This window comes from Diabrotica virgifera, chromosome 5 (genome assembly GCF_917563875.1).
Source record: "Diabrotica virgifera virgifera chromosome 5, PGI_DIABVI_V3a".
Classification (NCBI taxonomy): domain Eukaryota; kingdom Metazoa; phylum Arthropoda; class Insecta; order Coleoptera; family Chrysomelidae; genus Diabrotica; species Diabrotica virgifera.
The window spans coordinates 137707312-137726385 of record NC_065447.1 but is presented as its reverse complement, the minus strand read 5'-3'; the positions used below and the strand labels follow the sequence as shown (position 1 = coordinate 137726385).

At 35.6% G+C, this 19074-nt stretch overlaps 1 protein-coding gene across 1 annotated transcript in view; it reads right to left on the bottom strand.

Annotated features, from left to right (window-relative positions):
- LOC114337662 (DNA polymerase epsilon subunit 2) overlaps positions 1-19074 on the bottom strand; it is a 151834-nt gene that overhangs the window by 18164 nt on the left and 114596 nt on the right. Inside the window, exon 7 of the mRNA XM_050650362.1 lies at positions 14177-14353. Within this exon, the coding sequence (XP_050506319.1) occupies positions 14177-14353 (177 nt within the window). The remainder of the gene's footprint in view (positions 1-14176; positions 14354-19074) is intronic.

Below are 19074 nucleotides of genomic sequence, written 5' to 3'. Positions count from 1 at the left end.
GATCTACGAATTTGTCATACAATCAAATCCTGGGTACGCAATTGACGAAACTCCTCACAATTTGTTGTATTTACCCGTTGTGCCGCAGCGTGAACTTACCAATATCACTGTCTTGGCTCTCGATCAAGAAGGACGACCTGTAAACTTTAGAGGAGAAGAGAGCACATTGGTGCTGGAACTTAGATCAAGAGGGAAATGGGACTAGTAATAAGGTCATCTACTGCTCAAAGGACACCATTAGTTGTGCAGCCGTCCAAGCGACAACATCGTATTAAAAGAACACCATTAGTTGTGCAACCGTCCAAGCGACAATATCGTATTAAAAGAACACCATTAGTTGTGTCGAAGCGGAAACCTCTTACGTTCGCAAAAAAATTGTTTTTACAATCACTTGGTTTTAAACTAAAAAATGACAACAATGTATGGAAAACGAGCTCGTTCAAACGACAGCAGCGTAATGCCTCCAATATTCGATATTTATCGTAAGCCAATGTTTGATGAGTCGATTCGAAAGGCCGAATACCGAACTTATGCACCATTCATCAAATCATTCAACTGTAATGATATTGTAGAATTTAGCATTAATCAAGTTGACTCGTTTTTTGCAATGAGCGAAACCTTGTTGTGCATTAAAGGATCACTCGTCGATAAAGAAGGATCTGGCGTAGTCAAACTAGCCAACAATGTGGGTGCTTTTCTTTTCGATTCGTGTACGTACAGCGAAAGCGCACGGGAGATGGAAACAGTGCGGGATCCTGGTATCGTAAGTGCTGTACGTGCCATGACGTGTTACAATCAAGAAGATTCCCATTATATGGTTATGGCGGGTTGGAATTACCCTAATGATCCCATTCTACACGATGCAGATAATTCATTCAACATACAGATACCTCTTAAGCATATTTTTAACATTTTCAACGATTATCCAATGATTACGTGTGGTCGTCAAACAATAAGACTAGTTCGAGCTCGAAACGACAACGATTGTTTAATTATTACTGATGAAACTACAAAAGCAAAGATTAACATCACCAACATTGAACTCAGAGTGAAGCACATATTTCCAAATGACGAAATTAAACTAGAACTAATGAAGTCCATTCAACAAGATCAACCTATAGTTATTCCATTTAGAAAGTGGGAATTGCACGAATTGCCTACCATTACCAAAGGTGCTAGGCGTGAAGTTTGGGCCGTCAAAACTAGCACATCAGTTGAAAGACCACGTTATGTCATTGTTTTCTTTCAAACAGGCAAACGTAACACGATTACAGCTGATCCTACCTTATTTGACAATGTTAGCATCCAAAGTATTAGATTATCCTTAAATGGAGAATATTGGCCAAACGAGAGAATGCAGTTGGATTTCAGCAAAACTGACTACAACGAGGCCTATTTCAACTATACCGAATTTTATCCCAGCTACGTACATTCCCACCAAAAGCGACCTCTACTCGATTTCTCAGCTTTCAAGAATCGTGCATTGTTCGTCATCGACTGTTCAAAACAAGAAGAAAGCATGAAAGCATCCACTGTTGACGTAAAACTAGATATTGAAGCACATAATGGTTTTCCCGAAAATACCAAGGCCTACTGCATTATAATTCACGACTGCGTAATGGAGTACTACCCACTTACCGAAATTGTAAAAAGTCTAAATTAGACGCATAAAGTGTCAGTAGTACAAGAGCAGTCATCATGAGAGTAGCATTCGTAGATATTCAGGGATTCGCTGTGGACGGGTGGTTTGTTCCCAAAGAACTTACCATCGAAATAGGTTTTAAACGAAGTCATTACATCTTTTTACCTCCGAAACCATTCAATGCGCTAAGTAATGATGATAAGAAGACAGCATCATACGTGGAGAAAAAACTGCTTGGCATTCGATATTCTGATGGAGCAGTAGAATTGTCCAAAATAAATGAAATACTAGAAACCAAGTTGTTGTATGCAGCCGATTACATATACGTTCGAGGAGAACAAAAAGCAGAATTTTTAAGCAAGAAATGTCACATTTTTGGAGTTTTTCCCCTTATTATTGATGTTTGCAAGTTTGATGGCACGCCTCTTGCTACTGGAAACGTTGGTCCTGCTACAAACCCCTGTCACGCCGTTGGACTATTTTCGTGTACAGAAAGAAATGTGGATCGTCTACGTCACTGGTTTTCTTATACAATATTACCATTGTAATTTTTCTATGTATAAATAAATATTTTTAGAGAGAGATTTTTGCTTTTTTATTTAAACACCTTATTTACTGATCAAGTCTTATATTACATGAAGATTCAAATTTTCTCTTTACAATTTCAAACATAATTTTTAAAATTAAGATAAATATAGATGCTAATATTACACAAGACATTGCAAAGACATTGTCTATTTCACTTTTCACATACTCGCTGGTGTTGTTGCTGGCACCCATGGTGTAGGCTGAATACGTCTCAATGGATATGTAGCTTGTGGTAGTTTTCTAAAAGCGTAAAGACCTTGCTGCTGCTGCTGTAAATTCAACTCTTCAGGCTTCCACGTTTTGTCCTCAATATGCAAACTATCGAAATGTCTTTTAATTTGTTTTATATCCTCATATGATTTAATATCTTTATTTAACTGATTAAGTTTAGTTTGAAATTCCATAACCCTATGTATGTACTCGGTGGGATTCATATCAGTACTGAACATGCTCAGTGTCACAATGTCTCATAAATGCCACGTTCTGCGTCAAATGTCGGACGGAAAACTGAACAATGTCACATATCTACGTCAAATGTCACGTTCTGCGTCGAATGTCAGCGCTTTGCCACGTCACACATAAATGTCACGTCATACGTCAAATCTCACGTTCTGTTAGGCACTATACGGAAAAGAAGAAGAACTGACAGTTAATATTGAACGTTGACAGAAGAAGAATTGACAGTTGGCTTTTCCACGCAATCGTTGACATAAGATTTAACGGACGAAAAAAGAAGAAGAAGAATTGACAAACGAAAAGAAGAAGAAGAATTGACAGTTGGCTTCTGTGTCGCCACCGCTTTCATTTGACACCCCATACGTCAAAATCGGACCAATAGCAACGAAGATATGCTGTAATGCCGTTTTGGCACTGCCGCCATCTTTGTTTTTTTGTTCGTTACCCCCTCCCCGTTCCGACGAGCCCTCTTACGTCAAAATCGGACCAATAGAAACGAAGATATGACGTAATGCCCTTTTGGCACTGCCGCCATCTTTTTTATGTGTTCGTTACCCCCTCCCCGTTCCGACGAGCCCTCTTACGTCACAATCGGACCAATAGAAAAGAAGATATGACGTAATGCCCTTTTGGCATATTCCGATGCGCACGCCACATACTGAGTTCAACCCCCTTTTTCATCCCCTTTCCAACGATACGTCACACGTCATCCTACGTTAAGCCGTTTGGCATTTATTAATATTTAAGGGTTGCGATTTAGGGGTTGCGCCAGAAACCGCTTTGCCTATCTACTTACGACAGAGAAAATAGGGAGAGTGCTGAGAAAACATAACATAGAAACGATATTTAATACGGACAGAAAGATCTCAACTATTTTACCAACACCAAAGACCAAAATATCGTTAGAAAGCCAAGGTGTATACGAGATTCCGTGTGGGGATTGTGGAAAGTCGTACATTGGACAGACCAACCGAAGAATCCAGGTAAGACGAGAAGAACACCGAAATGCTATCGAAAGGGGAGAAACCACGTCATCCCTGGCTCAACATGTCGCAAATACAGGACACACAATAAACCTGAACCAAACAACGATGTTAGCTAACATCGAAGTAAAAAGAAAACGGGAAATCAGAGAATCGATAGAAATTGAAAGAAATCCCAACGGCTTAAACCAAAGAGATGATGCGCAACGGCTTCCTACAACTTGGAAAACGGTATTGAAGAAAAAGACCAAAATAAATCATGCCGCAACATCCACGCGTAACATCCCGCCGACGACTGCAACCTACACCGGACCAATAACAAGAGCCAGAGTTCGCGCAGGGCAAGCAGCATCAGGATCAACTACATAAGCGACGGTATCGTGAGTAAAAATTCAGTTTACTTCAAGCAGCAGCGAGAAGCGGAACTACCTGACTTGACAATGGCAAGTGAGATCTTGCCGAAACGTCAAAATAATGGTTTTTATCAAAACCAAAATTATTCAACGCGGAGTCAAACCCGGAAAACAACAGAAAGCACATATAGCTCCCGCGGAAACTTCAAGTGTAACATATATATTATATATATATATATATATATATATATATATATATATATATATATATATATATATATATATATATATATATATATATATATATATATCAATTTACAAATTATTGGGTTAACAGCTGAAATGGAAGACTCAGTGTACTCTTTTCTATGGAATCGTAGAAAAGAGTACACTGAGTCTTCCATTTCAGCTGTTAACCCAATAATTTGTAAATTGATAATTACTAATCAGCTGTGATCATTTCTAGTTTATATATATATATATATATATATACAGGGTGTCTGCGTAACTTCGAACCATATGGGAAACTTTTTTAATATCAATTTTACGAAAAAAAGTCATTCTTTATAAAGTGCTCTGCATAGTCTAAAACCTAAGACGCAATCATCAGATATCAAATTTTGTCAACAGTATACGAGGTATGTCAAAAAATATGAATTTCGCTTAAGAGCAAACTACCTTTATATTTCAAAATATCAGAAAATTTTATTATGAAAAGTTATTTGTAATTAAAAACCATATTCAAATATGCAATAACAGCCTTCTACTTGAAAAAAAAAAATTCTGAAATTTTCCTAAATTACCGATACCGAACATCATTTTTATTTATTAGACATGTAATAACTCTTTTATTAATAATTTTAGGAAAAAAGTTATTCTTCATTAAAATATGTGCGTGGTCTAAACCTTAAGATGCAACCATCAGTTATCCAAGTTTGTTAATTTTATACGAGGTGTGTCAAATATGAATTTACAAAGAATTATTTCTAAATTCATATTATTTACAAGACCAAGAACATCAAAATGAAGAAATGCATAACGTGAAAACAGCATTAAGAAAAAACGGCTTCTCAACATACAACATCGAAAAAGCTCAAAATGCTCGAAGAAGAGATAAGGACCCTACAGAAATGCTCGAAGAAGACAATAAGCCGATCGGCAAAACCATTCTGCCATATGTGAAGGGTACGACAGAGAAAATAGGGAGAGTGCTGAGAAAACATAACATAGAAACGATATTTAATACGGACAGAAAGATCTCAACTATTTTACCAACACCAAAGACCAAAATATCGTTAGAAAGCCAAGGTGTATACGAGATTCCGTGTGGGGATTGTGGAAAGTCGTACATTGGACAGACCAACCGAAGAATCCAGGTAAGACGAGAAGAACACCGAAATGCTATCGAAAGGGGAGAAACCACGTCATCCCTGGCTCAACATGTCGCAAATACAGGACACACAATAAACCTGAACCAAACAACGATGTTAGCTAACATCGAAGTAAAAAGAAAACGGGAAATCAGAGAATCGATAGAAATTGAAAGAAATCCCAACGGCTTAAACCAAAGAGATGATGCGCAACGGCTTCCTACAACTTGGAAAACGGTATTGAAGAAAAAGACCAAAATAAATCATGCCGCAACATCCACGCGTAACATCCCGCCGACGACTGCAACCTACACCGGACCAATAACAAGAGCCAGAGTTCGCGCAGGGCAAGCAGCATCAGGATCAACTACATAAGCGACGGTATCGTGAGTAAAAATTCAGTTTACTTCAAGCAGCAGCGAGAAGCGGAACTACCTGACTTGACAATGGCAAGTGAGATCTTGCCGAAACGTCAAAATAATGGTTTTTATCAAAACCAAAATTATTCAACGCGGAGTCAAACCCGGAAAACAACAGAAAGCACATATAGCTCCCGCGGAAACTTCAAGTGTAACATATATATTATATATATATATATATATATATATATATATATATATATATATATATATATATATATATATATATATATATATATCAATTTACAAATTATTGGGTTAACAGCTGAAATGGAAGACTCAGTGTACTCTTTTCTATGGAATCGTAGAAAAGAGTACACTGAGTCTTCCATTTCAGCTGTTAACCCAATAATTTGTAAATTGATAATTACTAATCAGCTGTGATCATTTCTAGTTTATATATATATATATATATATATATATATATATATATATATATATATATATATATATATATATATATATATATATATATATATATACAGGGTGTCTGCGTAACTTCGAACCATATGGGAAACTTTTTTAATATCAATTTTACGAAAAAAAGTCATTCTTTATAAAGTGCTCTGCATAGTCTAAAACCTAAGACGCAATCATCAGATATCAAATTTTGTCAACAGTATACGAGGTATGTCAAAAAATATGAATTTCGCTTAAGAGCAAACTACCTTTATATTTCAAAATATCAGAAAATTTTATTATGAAAAGTTATTTGTAATTAAAAACCATATTCAAATATGCAATAACAGCCTTCTACTTGAAAAAAAAAAATTCTGAAATTTTCCTAAATTACCGATACCGAACATCATTTTTATTTATTAGACATGTAATAACTCTTTTATTAATAATTTTAGGAAAAAAGTTATTCTTCATTAAAATATGTGCGTGGTCTAAACCTTAAGATGCAACCATCAGTTATCCAAGTTTGTTAATTTTATACGAGGTGTGTCAAATATGAATTTACAAAGAATTATTTCTAAATTCATATTATTTACAAGACCAAGAACATCAAAATGAAGAAATGCATAACGTGAAAACAGCGTTAAGAAAAAACGGCTTCTCAACATACAACATCGAAAAAGCTCAAAATGCTCGAAGAAGAGATAAGGACCCTACAGAAATGCTCGAAGAAGACAATAAGCCGATCGGCAAAACCATTCTGCCATATGTGAAGGGTACGACAGAGAAAATAGGGAGAGTGCTGAGAAAACATAACATAGAAACGATATTTAATACGGACAGAAAGATCTCAACTATTTTACCAACACCAAAGACCAAAATATCGTTAGAAAGCCAAGGTGTATACGAGATTCCGTGTGGGGATTGTGGAAAGTCGTACATTGGACAGACCAACCGAAGAATCCAGGTAAGACGAGAAGAACACCGAAATGCTATCGAAAGGGGAGAAACCACGTCATCCCTGGCTCAACATGTCGCAAATACAGGACACACAATAAACCTGAACCAAACAACGATGTTAGCTAACATCGAAGTAAAAAGAAAACGGGAAATCAGAGAATCGATAGAAATTGAAAGAAATCCCAACGGCTTAAACCAAAGAGATGATGCGCAACGGCTTCCTACAACTTGGAAAACGGTATTGAAGAAAAAGACCAAAATAAATCATGCCGCAACATCCACGCGTAACATCCCGCCGACGACTGCAACCTACACCGGACCAATAACAAGAGCCAGAGTTCGCGCAGGGCAAGCAGCATCAGGATCAACTACATAAGCGACGGTATCGTGAGTAAAAATTCAGTTTACTTCAAGCAGCAGCGAGAAGCGGAACTACCTGACTTGACAATGGCAAGTGAGATCTTGCCGAAACGTCGTCAAAATAATGGTTTTTATCAAAACCAAAATTATTCAACGCGGAGTCAAACCCGGAAAACAACAGAAAGCACATATAGCCCCCGCGGAAACTTCAAGTGTAACATATATATTATATATATATATATATATATATATATATATATATATATATATATATATATCAATTTACAAATTATTGGGTTAACAGCTGAAATGGAAGACTCAGTGTACTCTTTTCTATGGAATCGTAGAAAAGAGTACACTGAGTCTTCCATTTCAGCTGTTAACCCAATAATTTGTAACTTGATAATTACTAATCAGCTGTGATCATTTCTAGTTTATATATATATATACAGGGTGTCTGCGTAACTTCGAACCATATGGGAAACTTTTTTAATATCAATTTTACGAAAAAAAGTCATTCTTTATAAAGTGCTCTGCATAGTCTAAAACCTAAGACGCAATCATCAGATATCAAATTTTGTCAACAGTATACGAGGTATGTCAAAAAATATGAATTTCGCTTAAGAGCAAACTACCTTTATATTTCAAAATATCAGAAAATTTTATTATGAAAAGTTATTTGTAATTAAAAACCATATTCAAATATGCAATAACAGCCTTCTACTTGAAAAAAAAAAATTCTGAAATTTTCCTAAATTACCGATACCGAACATCATTTTTATTTATTAGACATGTAATAACTCTTTTATTAATAATTTTAGGAAAAAAGTTATTCTTCATTAAAATATGTGCGTGGTCTAAACCTTAAGATGCAACCATCAGTTATCCAAGTTTGTTAATTTTATACGAGGTGTGTCAAATATGAATTTACAAAGAATTATTTCTAAATTCATATTATTTGACACGCCTCGTATAAAATTAACAAACTTGGATAACTGATGGTTGCATCTTGAGGTTTAGATCATGCACAGATTTTTATGAAGAATAACTTTTTTCCTAAAAAGAGTTATTACATGTCTAATAAATAAAAGTGATGTTCGGAATCGGTAATTTAGGAAAATTTCAGAATTTTTTTTTTCAAGTAGAAGGCTGTGATTGCATTTTTGAATATGGTTTTTAATTACAAATAACTTTTCATAACAAAATTTTTTGATATTTTGAAATATAAAGGTAGTTTGTTCTTGAGCGAAATTCATATTTTTTGACATACCTCGTATACTGTTGACAAAATTTGATATCTGATGATTGCATCTTAGGTTTTAGACTATGCAGAGCACCTTATAAAGAATGACTTTTTTTCGTAAAATTAATATTAAAAAAGTTTCCCATATGGTTCCAAGTTACGCAGACACCCTGTATAATACTAGTGACGTCATCCACCTGGGCGTGATGACGTAATCGATGATTTTTTAAATAAGAATAGGTGTCGTGTACTAGCTCATTTGAAAGGTTATTTAATGCTCTGTTCAGAATTAAATTAATTGACACAAAAAGAAGAATGCATGTAATTGATTTAGTCAAAATACATTTTAGTGCTGTCAAAAAAGAAAAAAAAGGTTTATTTGCCAAATAAACATTGCTTTTCGCTTAACCGCTTAACGTGCTTACCCGAGTTAACTCGGTTTTAAACTACGTTTCTATTTTCGCTTAACCGAGTTAACTCGTGTTTAAAATATTTGTACGATATATAAGGCGCCTACGCGTTTTAACTCCTCTAGCGCTAAATAACGGTATCCCCACTTGCATGGGCGCCCATACCTATGGGCAGGGGGGCCGTGGCCCTCCTCCCTAGCTTTTCGGGTGATATGGTTATCCAAAGTATACGAAATGTAATCTGCAACATCTTCACGTCTGCCCCCCCTAAAAATTTTTATATGGGTGCCCACTTGTTTTCTCGTTTCTAATTTTAAACTTTCTACGATCGACTGCCGACTGGGGTGGGATCACGATGAGTAGAATTCTATTATGCTGACGTCACGTTCTGCCCTGACTGTGACGTACCTTTGTGTGTAACCCCTTGTTTTAGAGTGTATCACACTGTTAGCAATATTTGACATTATTATACTGGAATAATTGCGATTTTCTTCTCTTACTTGTAGTATTTTGTACGTAAAAAGTTACGACCGAGTTAACTCGGGTGAGCGCATGAGGGTATTTGTTATTTTATATTTTTTAAGAAAATATGCGTTTTTTTACTTTAGATTATATCTAGTGACAATAGTCTTGTTCGTAGTTTATTTTACGGTAATAAAATAAATGGGTAATTTTTTGACGTATTTTTGCAAATAAATGTGTGCGTTAAGCGGTTAAACTCAATATTCAAGCTGCCACCCACTTGCCTATTGGGGTATGAACACTTAATTTAAGCGAAAAGCAATGTTGATTTGTCAAATAAACATTTTTTCTCTATTCTGACAGAAGTAAAATGTATTTTAAATTAAATAAATTACATACCTTCTTCTTTCGTGCGAATTTAATTAAAAAATTTTTTTGGACTTCCTATATAAATAATTGTTTTTGTTTAAATTACTAAATAGAGAATTGAATAACCTTTCAAATGAGCTAGCACAATACCCCTATTCGCACTCTCTATCAAAAAATCATCGATTACGTCATCACGCCCATATGGATGACGTCACTATTATGATCCTATATGTATGCCAAAAAAATCATAATTTAAAAATAAAAATCGACCTGTATATCCAACATCGCCAATTCTCGAAAAAAAAAACGAATTTATTCCATAATGTTGTCCCTCTGTATATTTTAGTTCCAAGGTGTAACAATTCGAGTTGTTTCCCTGATTTCTCGTAACTAATGATTTTTGACTTATTACGCTTTGGAACTGGTGCTTTATGACAAAATATATTTGCGACATCTCGATAGAACCTTAATACAGAATGGTTACCTTTTGAAACTCGTAAATATTGGTTATTGAAGCACTTAATACTTAACTCCAAATCACTAAAATTCAGACTTGTTACTCTTTGGGACTGTTGGTTGGATAATATATTGCTTATTTTCGATAATATATTGTTATTGCCTGACCGTGAATTTTTAAGTAGACAGTTTTTTTAATTCCTGGATTTGTTGGTCTGTTATAAATACAACACTTTATTTTGCTTAAACGTTTCGGTCACTTGTCATTTTCAATAAGCACTTTAATAACTGAGGGGATCAGACGAAAAAGGGTTTAAGTGCAGTTTTGATAGTTCTGAGATAATCAGCTTTAAAGTTGTTTGAGTTTTATAAATTCTAGGAGTGATTAAACTAAAATATGTCTAGTGTACAATGTTTATAAAGTGATAAAAATATAAGAATATATTATTTCTCTTACTATATCCTTCATTTTTTTTCAATTATTAAAAAAATGTACCTACTTGACTCGGTACATGGTGTTGATAAATGTTACTGGTAAAACGGTTCAAGGGCAGATTTTACCTATTATTAATCATTTTTATCCCAGCTCTTATCCGTAGTATAAGTACAACTGGCACGCTGCATAATACTTTTGTATAATTAGTGTTCAAAATTCGGTACAAATCTAATATTTATTTACTTGAAATTAATCCTGTATTAACATGAGGTTTTTACAGAATACCAAAAATAGTTTTATAGTAAAACGGTTCAAGCGCACTTAAACCCGTTTACTACCAATGCAAAATGCAATCGTTTTCATTCAATTAAATGTAATGGCGATAGATGGCGACTGTAGTGCGAAATATGCTTGAATCCTTTTACCACCAAGTTATAATACCATTTAAGTATGCGAATTTGTACTTCGATCATATTTTTAGAAAAGTGCACTTAAACCCTTTTACTTCTAACCCCCTCAATTATGAAGCATTAAACTGCTGATTGTATTTAATACAACTGCTTTTCCTTCTGCATTCCTTTTAAAAAAAGTCGTTGTTCATAACCTTATCGAAATAGAGTTTTATTACTTTGTAAACAATAACAAAGTAATATTTATTGTTCAGTTGTGTAGTATTTAGTAAAATTTATTGTTTCTGATTTTATCATAAAATAAAAATATTGACAATTCAAATATTGTCAAACATCTAACATCAATATGACCAAACGCATCCCGTCATACACTTCTTGTACACACTACATGTGTTCTGAAAAATGTACAAAATTTGCATTTTGGAGTACTTTTAATTCGTAGAAAAAGGACCCCGCACAAACCTTATGGAAAATAGTTCCCAGTGGATTTCGTTCATACTTTGGGAAAATACTCTTTGAAGCATCCTGATAAAAAGTTCTCATGGGCACAACTCAATCGTTTGAAGGATTTTCAAGATATAGAGGCCCAAACTCGGAAAATTATAAGATTTACCGGGTATTCCAATTCTGTGAGTTACAAGTTATTTGGCAACATGTAGAAGTTTGGATCAAGGAAAAGTACTAGTAGTCTAGGATTTTTTCCTGGCTATCCAATGGCGACCTTTACTTTGACCTTGACCTTCAACGGACGTCATCTTCTAGAGTTTCGAGGGTTTTCGGCATTAAATTGATATAAACAGATTACTCATGGGTTTTTGGGATCGCTAAACACGAATATGCCATCACAATTGCCCTCCGGATGACGTGGTGGCCAGGGCCTCTGCAAGGGACGTCATCTTTTAGAGTTTCGATAGTTTTCGGCATTTAATTGATGCAAATGAATTACTGGAGGGTCTTTTGAGGTCGCTAAACACGAATATGCCACCAGAACCGATTCCCGGGGCACCTGGTTTCCAAGGCCAATGAAAGGGGCTCCTGGAGTTTCGAGGGTCTTTGGTACTACATTAATGCAAACGGATTAGTTATAGGTTTTTGGGGTTGCTGAACACGAATACGTGATCAGCACAGACGCAGGAGCACCTGGTGTCTAAGACAGGTTATCTTCTGGAGTTTCTGAGGAATCAAATGAATTACTCTCAGGTTTTTGGGGTTACCGAACATGCATACAACCGAACATGCACTATGGCACGTCATCTTCTGGAGTTTCGAGGTCCTTTATACCGTTTTCAAAGTCAAAAATATTAATAAAATAACTATATTGTGCTCTTTAATTGTTTTAATTATTTATAAAAAATATAAACTCAATTTATATCTGACAATGTTTTTCTTTCATTTATTTTAATATCATTTACTACATTCTATTTTGATAGTGGTATTCATCGTGGCCACTAGATACTCCGGAGTCTTTTATCTAAGTCATATTCGTGTTCAGCAACCCCAAAAACACAAGAGTAATCCGCTTGCATCAATTTAGTACCGAAAACTCTCGAAATCCCAGAAGATGACGTGCCTTAGGCACCAGGTACCCCGTTGTCTGTTCTGATGGCGTATTTGTGTTTAGCAGCCCCAAAAACTAATGAGTAATACCCATCTGCATCAATTTAATGCCGAAACCTGTCGAAACTCCAGAAGATCCTGCCTTAGGCACCAGGTGCTCCGTGGATCGGATATGATATCGAATTCACTTTCAGCAGCCCCAAAGACCTGTGAGTAATCAGTTTACATTAATTTAGTACCGAACGCTCCCGAATCTCCAAAGCATGACGTGCCTTTGGCACCAGGTACTCCGATGTCTGTTCTAGTGGGGTATTCGTGTTCAGCAACTCCAAAAACCTATGAGTAATCCGTTTGCATCAATGTAGTACCAAAGGCCCTCGAAACTCCAGGAGCCCCTTTCATTTACCTTGAAAACCAGGTGCTCCTGGAGTCGGTTCTGGTGGCATATTCGTGTTTAGCGACCTCAAAAAACCCTGCAGTAATTCATTTGCATCAATTAAATGCCGAAAACCATCTAAACTCTAGAAGATGACGTCCATTGCAATGGCCCTGGCCATCACGTCATACGGAGGTCAATTCTGATGGCATATTCGTGTTTTGCGATTCCAAAAACCCATAAGTAATCTGTTTATATCAATTTAATGCCGAAAACCCTCGAAACTCTAGAAGATGACGTCCGTTGAAGGTCAAGGTCAAAGTAAAGGTCGCCATTGGATAGCCAGGAAAGAATCCTAGACTACTAGTACTTTTCCTTGACCCAAACTTCTACATGTTGCCAAATAACTAGTAACTCACGGAATTGGAATACCCCGTAAATCTTACAATTTTCCGAGTTTGGGCCTCTATATCTTAAAAATCCTTCATACGATTGAGTTGTGCCCATGAGAACTTTTTATCAGGATGCTTCAAAGAGTATTTTCCCAAAGTATGAACGAAATCCACTGGGACCAATTTTCCATAAGGTTTGTGCGGGGTCCTTTATACATTTTTTGTTTTCGATACAGATTTCAGTCCTTTACAGATAGTCATGAAATTCAACAGTTTCGAATTTCCCATTGAGTTTCCTATGGCCCGTTCGACGATTCACCATCCGGTATGTATAGTAAACCTCAGGTGAGTGTCAGTAGACTAAGAGAAAAGTATAAGATTAGCAAATCAATAACCAGTCACCATTCGACAAGTAGTGATAAAATATGGCTGATCTTTGGTCTTTATTAATACCTTAATACTAACGTTCAAACACCTTCTAATATATTCTAATTATCTAATGATGAGAGAAATATGTATCCATATCCATACTTACTGGATTTATGACACGACAATCTTTATTATTTTCGTTATATGATTCATACTTGTCTCCAATAACTACTAAATCAGGTAGAGGATACAATCTCATACAATAATCAAAATCCCATTGGACTGGTAACGCAGTTAAAGATAATGGACACAAATGTCCTTGACTTATGATAGTTCGTCTCATCTGAAATATAAAAATTTATATATGTACATATATGTAAATACCTAAATCAAACTCACAACAAAATTATATAACGACATTATGACAATGGAAATGTAATATTACAGTTAATTTTTTTTAATTTCACATTTATAAAAAATTATGAACAACAAAAATAACCACCAACGAATTAAAGGAAGCAATCTGAAAGTTAAAAAAATGGAAAGCACCAGGTAGCAAAAAATTAAGAGTAGAAACGATAAAATAATATGGGAGAAAAAGTAACAAAAATACTACTAAAGATATAGGAAGGAAGAACAGGTTCCAAAGGATTGGCAGATGGCATCGATAGTAAAAAGGGCGACAGAAATAACTAGCATACTTAAAGAAAGATTACACTTCTAAATATTGCAATCGAAAATAAAGGGTGATTCATTTAGAGGTACCTTTTTGGTGGGGATTTGATGTGAGATCGTGCATGAATCGTATCACCTGACGTTGCGTTATATTCAGTATTGTTTGACATTTGATCCTGGAAAGCCTTGGCCCGGCACAGCGTCTAGAAATTATTCAGCTGTATTGCAAAAATAGGCGTTCTATGTGTTTCGTGCGCTTAGAGCAACTTATGGTCCACATAATTGGCCTAACGATCGCACAAATTCGCTATTCCATCAGTAAGTTTGAAACCCAGTTTTCATTATCGGATAACACGTGACCTAATAGCACATATTGAAGAAAATATAGCGGCGGTAGCAGATGGTGACGATGGTGTACGCCAGTGGTCGGCAAACTTTTTAGCCAAAGAGCCAAATATGAACATTGCAACAGTTAAAAAAAATTGGGAGCCAAGTCTGCTTATTCAGCAAACTTTTATTACACTAAATAAAACTAAAGGGTCTAGTCGGTTAAGATAGTGAAAAATGCTTCCAGCGATATTCCAAAAATAAAAACACACATGTTCTACACATCCATCACTCCATCACCCCCCAAAAAATTTAAACGTGTTTTTTCGTTTTTTGGCGATATCTTCGTTTCTAATCATACTACGTAGAAACTTCTATTTTCTTTCGTTTTGTAAGGTTTCATTTCCTACAACACTGTATGTTTTACAAAACTTTTGGACAAAATACATTTTTCTTAATGTTGATATGTAGAACCGAAAAGAGAAAGAACAGCAAACGTGAGCCTTTTCAGCTGATCATAAGAATCAGGAATACTATTCCAAGCGTTGAAAATGATCGTGTCTTCCTTTTCCAGGTCATTCAAAGCAGACCACTTGTGTTATGAGCATTATTTTCTTCTCAAATATTTCCAATTCAACACAAAGATGTTCGAATTTAGAGCGCCATAGCTTAAATCCAGAAATTGTATTTGAAAGCTATTAATGCCAATTTCAAAAGGAGAAAATTTGCAACTCAGTTATCGTAACACCAAGAGCATTTTTGACAAATACTAAAGTTTATAAGTTTGATAAAAGCTAATTTATCAGAATAAGATGTACGTAATGTTTTTCCTACCAAGTTTTTTTACATGAAAATATTATTGCAGTTTCGGTGGATATTTGTTCCAGAGCCGCACCTAAGGACCCAAAGAACTTCATGCGGCACCGGAGCCGCACTTTGCCGACCACTGGTGTAGCAAAAATAATGAAGAATTGATTCGTCGCCGTTCGTAAAAGACTGGTTTGTTATAATGAAACAATTTGGCGTATTTTAGGCATACAAAGTTTAATTAATGCAGTATCTAAAGCCGAACGATCTTCCGAGTCGTCACCGTTTCATTCGATATGCTTGATAAGCTTGAAGAAGATCCAGTTTTCGCAAAAAAAATTGTTTTCCGATGAGGCCCATTTTTGTCTTAATGGGAAGGTGAATAAACAAAATTCCCATACTTGTGGTTATGAACAAGCAGAAGAGGTTCTAGAGTTGCCATTACATCCAGAAAAAACAACTGTTTGGTATGGATAATTAGGCTTATTATAATATATAGATTATTATAGGCCGATGGAATCTTCAGTCAATATTTCTTTAAAACAGAGGCCTGCCAGAATATTACTGTGAATGGAGACCGTTATCGCGCCATGATAACAGACTATTTGGTGCCTGAAATTGAAGGTCGTGATCTCAACAACATTTGGCTGCAACAAGATGGTGCTACTTGCCATACAGCCCGTGAAAGCATGACTTTACTGCGAGAATGATTCGGTGAGCAATTTATTTCACGCTTCGGACCAGTGAATTGGCTTCGGACCAGTGAATTGACCCCCTATATCATGTGATATCACATCTCTAGTCTTTTTCCTTTAGGCCAAACTAAAGTGCAAAGTCTACATGAATAAACCGACTACGATTGAGGCATTGGACGCCAATATTACTCGAGTCATTGTAGACGGAGAGGCAGCGCTGAAAAATCTATTTGAATTTACTAAAGCTAGATTTTTCACAGTTGATTACTGTGGGTGTGTAGAGAAACATACTGCGGTCGGTCAAGCCAAACGTAGAACAGGGGTTACTGAGGGGGTATCAAAGTTGCTTTCCTACGAAGGTAATTATTTCCATTTACTAAGGCTGAAAATCAGTACACACATTCTAAATTAAATATAAATAAAAGTTATTATAGTCGGTCAGCTGTATGTCGGGACAGAGCCGGTCGGTCGGCCCCAATAGTCGATTGAGGAAATGAAGCATTTTGACTCGCAATTTTTTCATCCAGCATGGATTTACTTGAAATTTTTACAGAAGGTAGCGAATAGCCCAAGGATCATTTTATATATCATGTCGCTATCATACCCTAAAACCTTGGGGGTGGTTGCCACCCCATCTCGGGGGTGGGAATTTTTTATTACATTTTAACCATGTAATTCGATGGAAAATTGATTCTAAGAAAAAAATGTTTTTTACATTTTCTTCGTAAAACTAATATTTTTCGAGTTATTCGCGCTTGAAAATAACAGTTTTTCGACGCAAAAATCGACTTTTTTAGAGGGTTTTTTGAGAATACCTCGAAAAATATTCTATATATTTTTGGCGATAAAAAGTTTCTTCAAAAATGATTTCGTAGGATTTTTAAAAAGCTATAAGACTGTGTAAATTAATTTCCGTAAGATCCCTTAGTTTTTAATTGGGGCGGGTTTAAAGGGCTCGAACAAGGGGGTGTTTGCTGGTAAATAGAGGTTTTAAACAGCTATATCTGGCTAACTATTCACTGTGATGAAAACCTATGTACAGGGTAATTTTAGTCATTAAAAAAGCTGTAATTTCGTCGTTTACAATTTTTTTCGGATTTTCAGTATTTTCGGAGATATTTTGAAGTAAAAGGTGAAAAATACCAAATTGCAAAAATCAATTTTTCTTTAAACTCCAATTTTTCCAAAATTAGGCATTTTAAATGTGTCAAACTCCTTGGGTGTATTGATAATATACAGTGGCGGCTCGTGATTTTTACAATAGGGGAGGCTATACCTAACTGTAAAATATCTAGACAAATTTGCACTAGCAAAAATATGCGCCAAAAAATGTAATTTAAGGCCCCATTTTTTGACCATTTTTTATTTACATTTCATAATATCATCCTAATTCATAATTTCATGATATCATATAATTTTAAAAATAGTTAGTCTAATTGTAAAAGTTTAATACCAAAGTTTGTGTCGTTTATTTGTTAACAATTCCATCTATTTCTAAATAGATACCTCGCATATCAAAATAAATACAGATTTGAAGTTTTGCAGTCCATACATAATGAAGCTTCAAATTTTTTAAGATACTCAACTGAATTTTTTTAATTCTAAACGCGGCCTACTGCGAATTCAAAAACACCATAAATTACCGATATTTTGTTTTGAGTTAGAGATATCGGAAAAAGTTATTTAAGCAAAGTTGTTCCAAATATTATTATAACCCCACATACCAAATTTCATAACAAAATTCGCACTTTTAGATTTTTCATTATGTATTTTTAGTCAGGACCCTAAAATTCGTTGTCCCGAGACGCACGCAACCACGCAACGGAGCCGATAAGCTATTCTGCCTCCCTTGGTATATCTCCGGGCAGCGTGTGATGGCACCGTAGATGCCACTGTTAGGAGACCGGGTCTCCTTAAACGCCTGCTGCGCTGCACGGAGCATTAGCAATGGAGACTGTTGGGCTTCTCGGCTCCGTGCTCCGTTCATGCATCTCGGGATAACCCAGGGTCCTGCCTACAATAATATTTAATAAAACTGAGACGCGATCATGCGTTCTAATGCTAATGCTCCGTACGTATGGATAATTAGTGATAATATGGAATTTACACGTTGTATAATAGTGAGAGTTGTACTTGTTGTTTTCGCGATTCATGATAAACAAAACAGTGTAGAGTGTGTAAAAAATTTATGGGGAGGCTGAGCCTCCCTTGCCTCCTCTGACGAGCCGCCACTGATAATATAAATATAAAAGGAACTGCAGAAAGGTAAAGACCAATTTTGAATTAGGAAGGTAGTTAGGGGGTTGTTTTCACTGATTTTTTCGTAGAGAAAAGCAGGTACCGACATTTTTTTGATTATAAGTCGCTTAATTTTCATGCTAAAAACTTTTTATTTTTTTTTTTGAAAGGTCTAATTGTATACTTGGAAAAAGATTATTTAAGTTTTCCTCGAAAAATGCAAATTTTTCCCATTATTTGGCTTTGAATATTTCAAATTATGCATTTGACGAAAAAAGCTAACTTTTAACATGCCGTATCTCGGTTTGTATTGGTCTTAAAG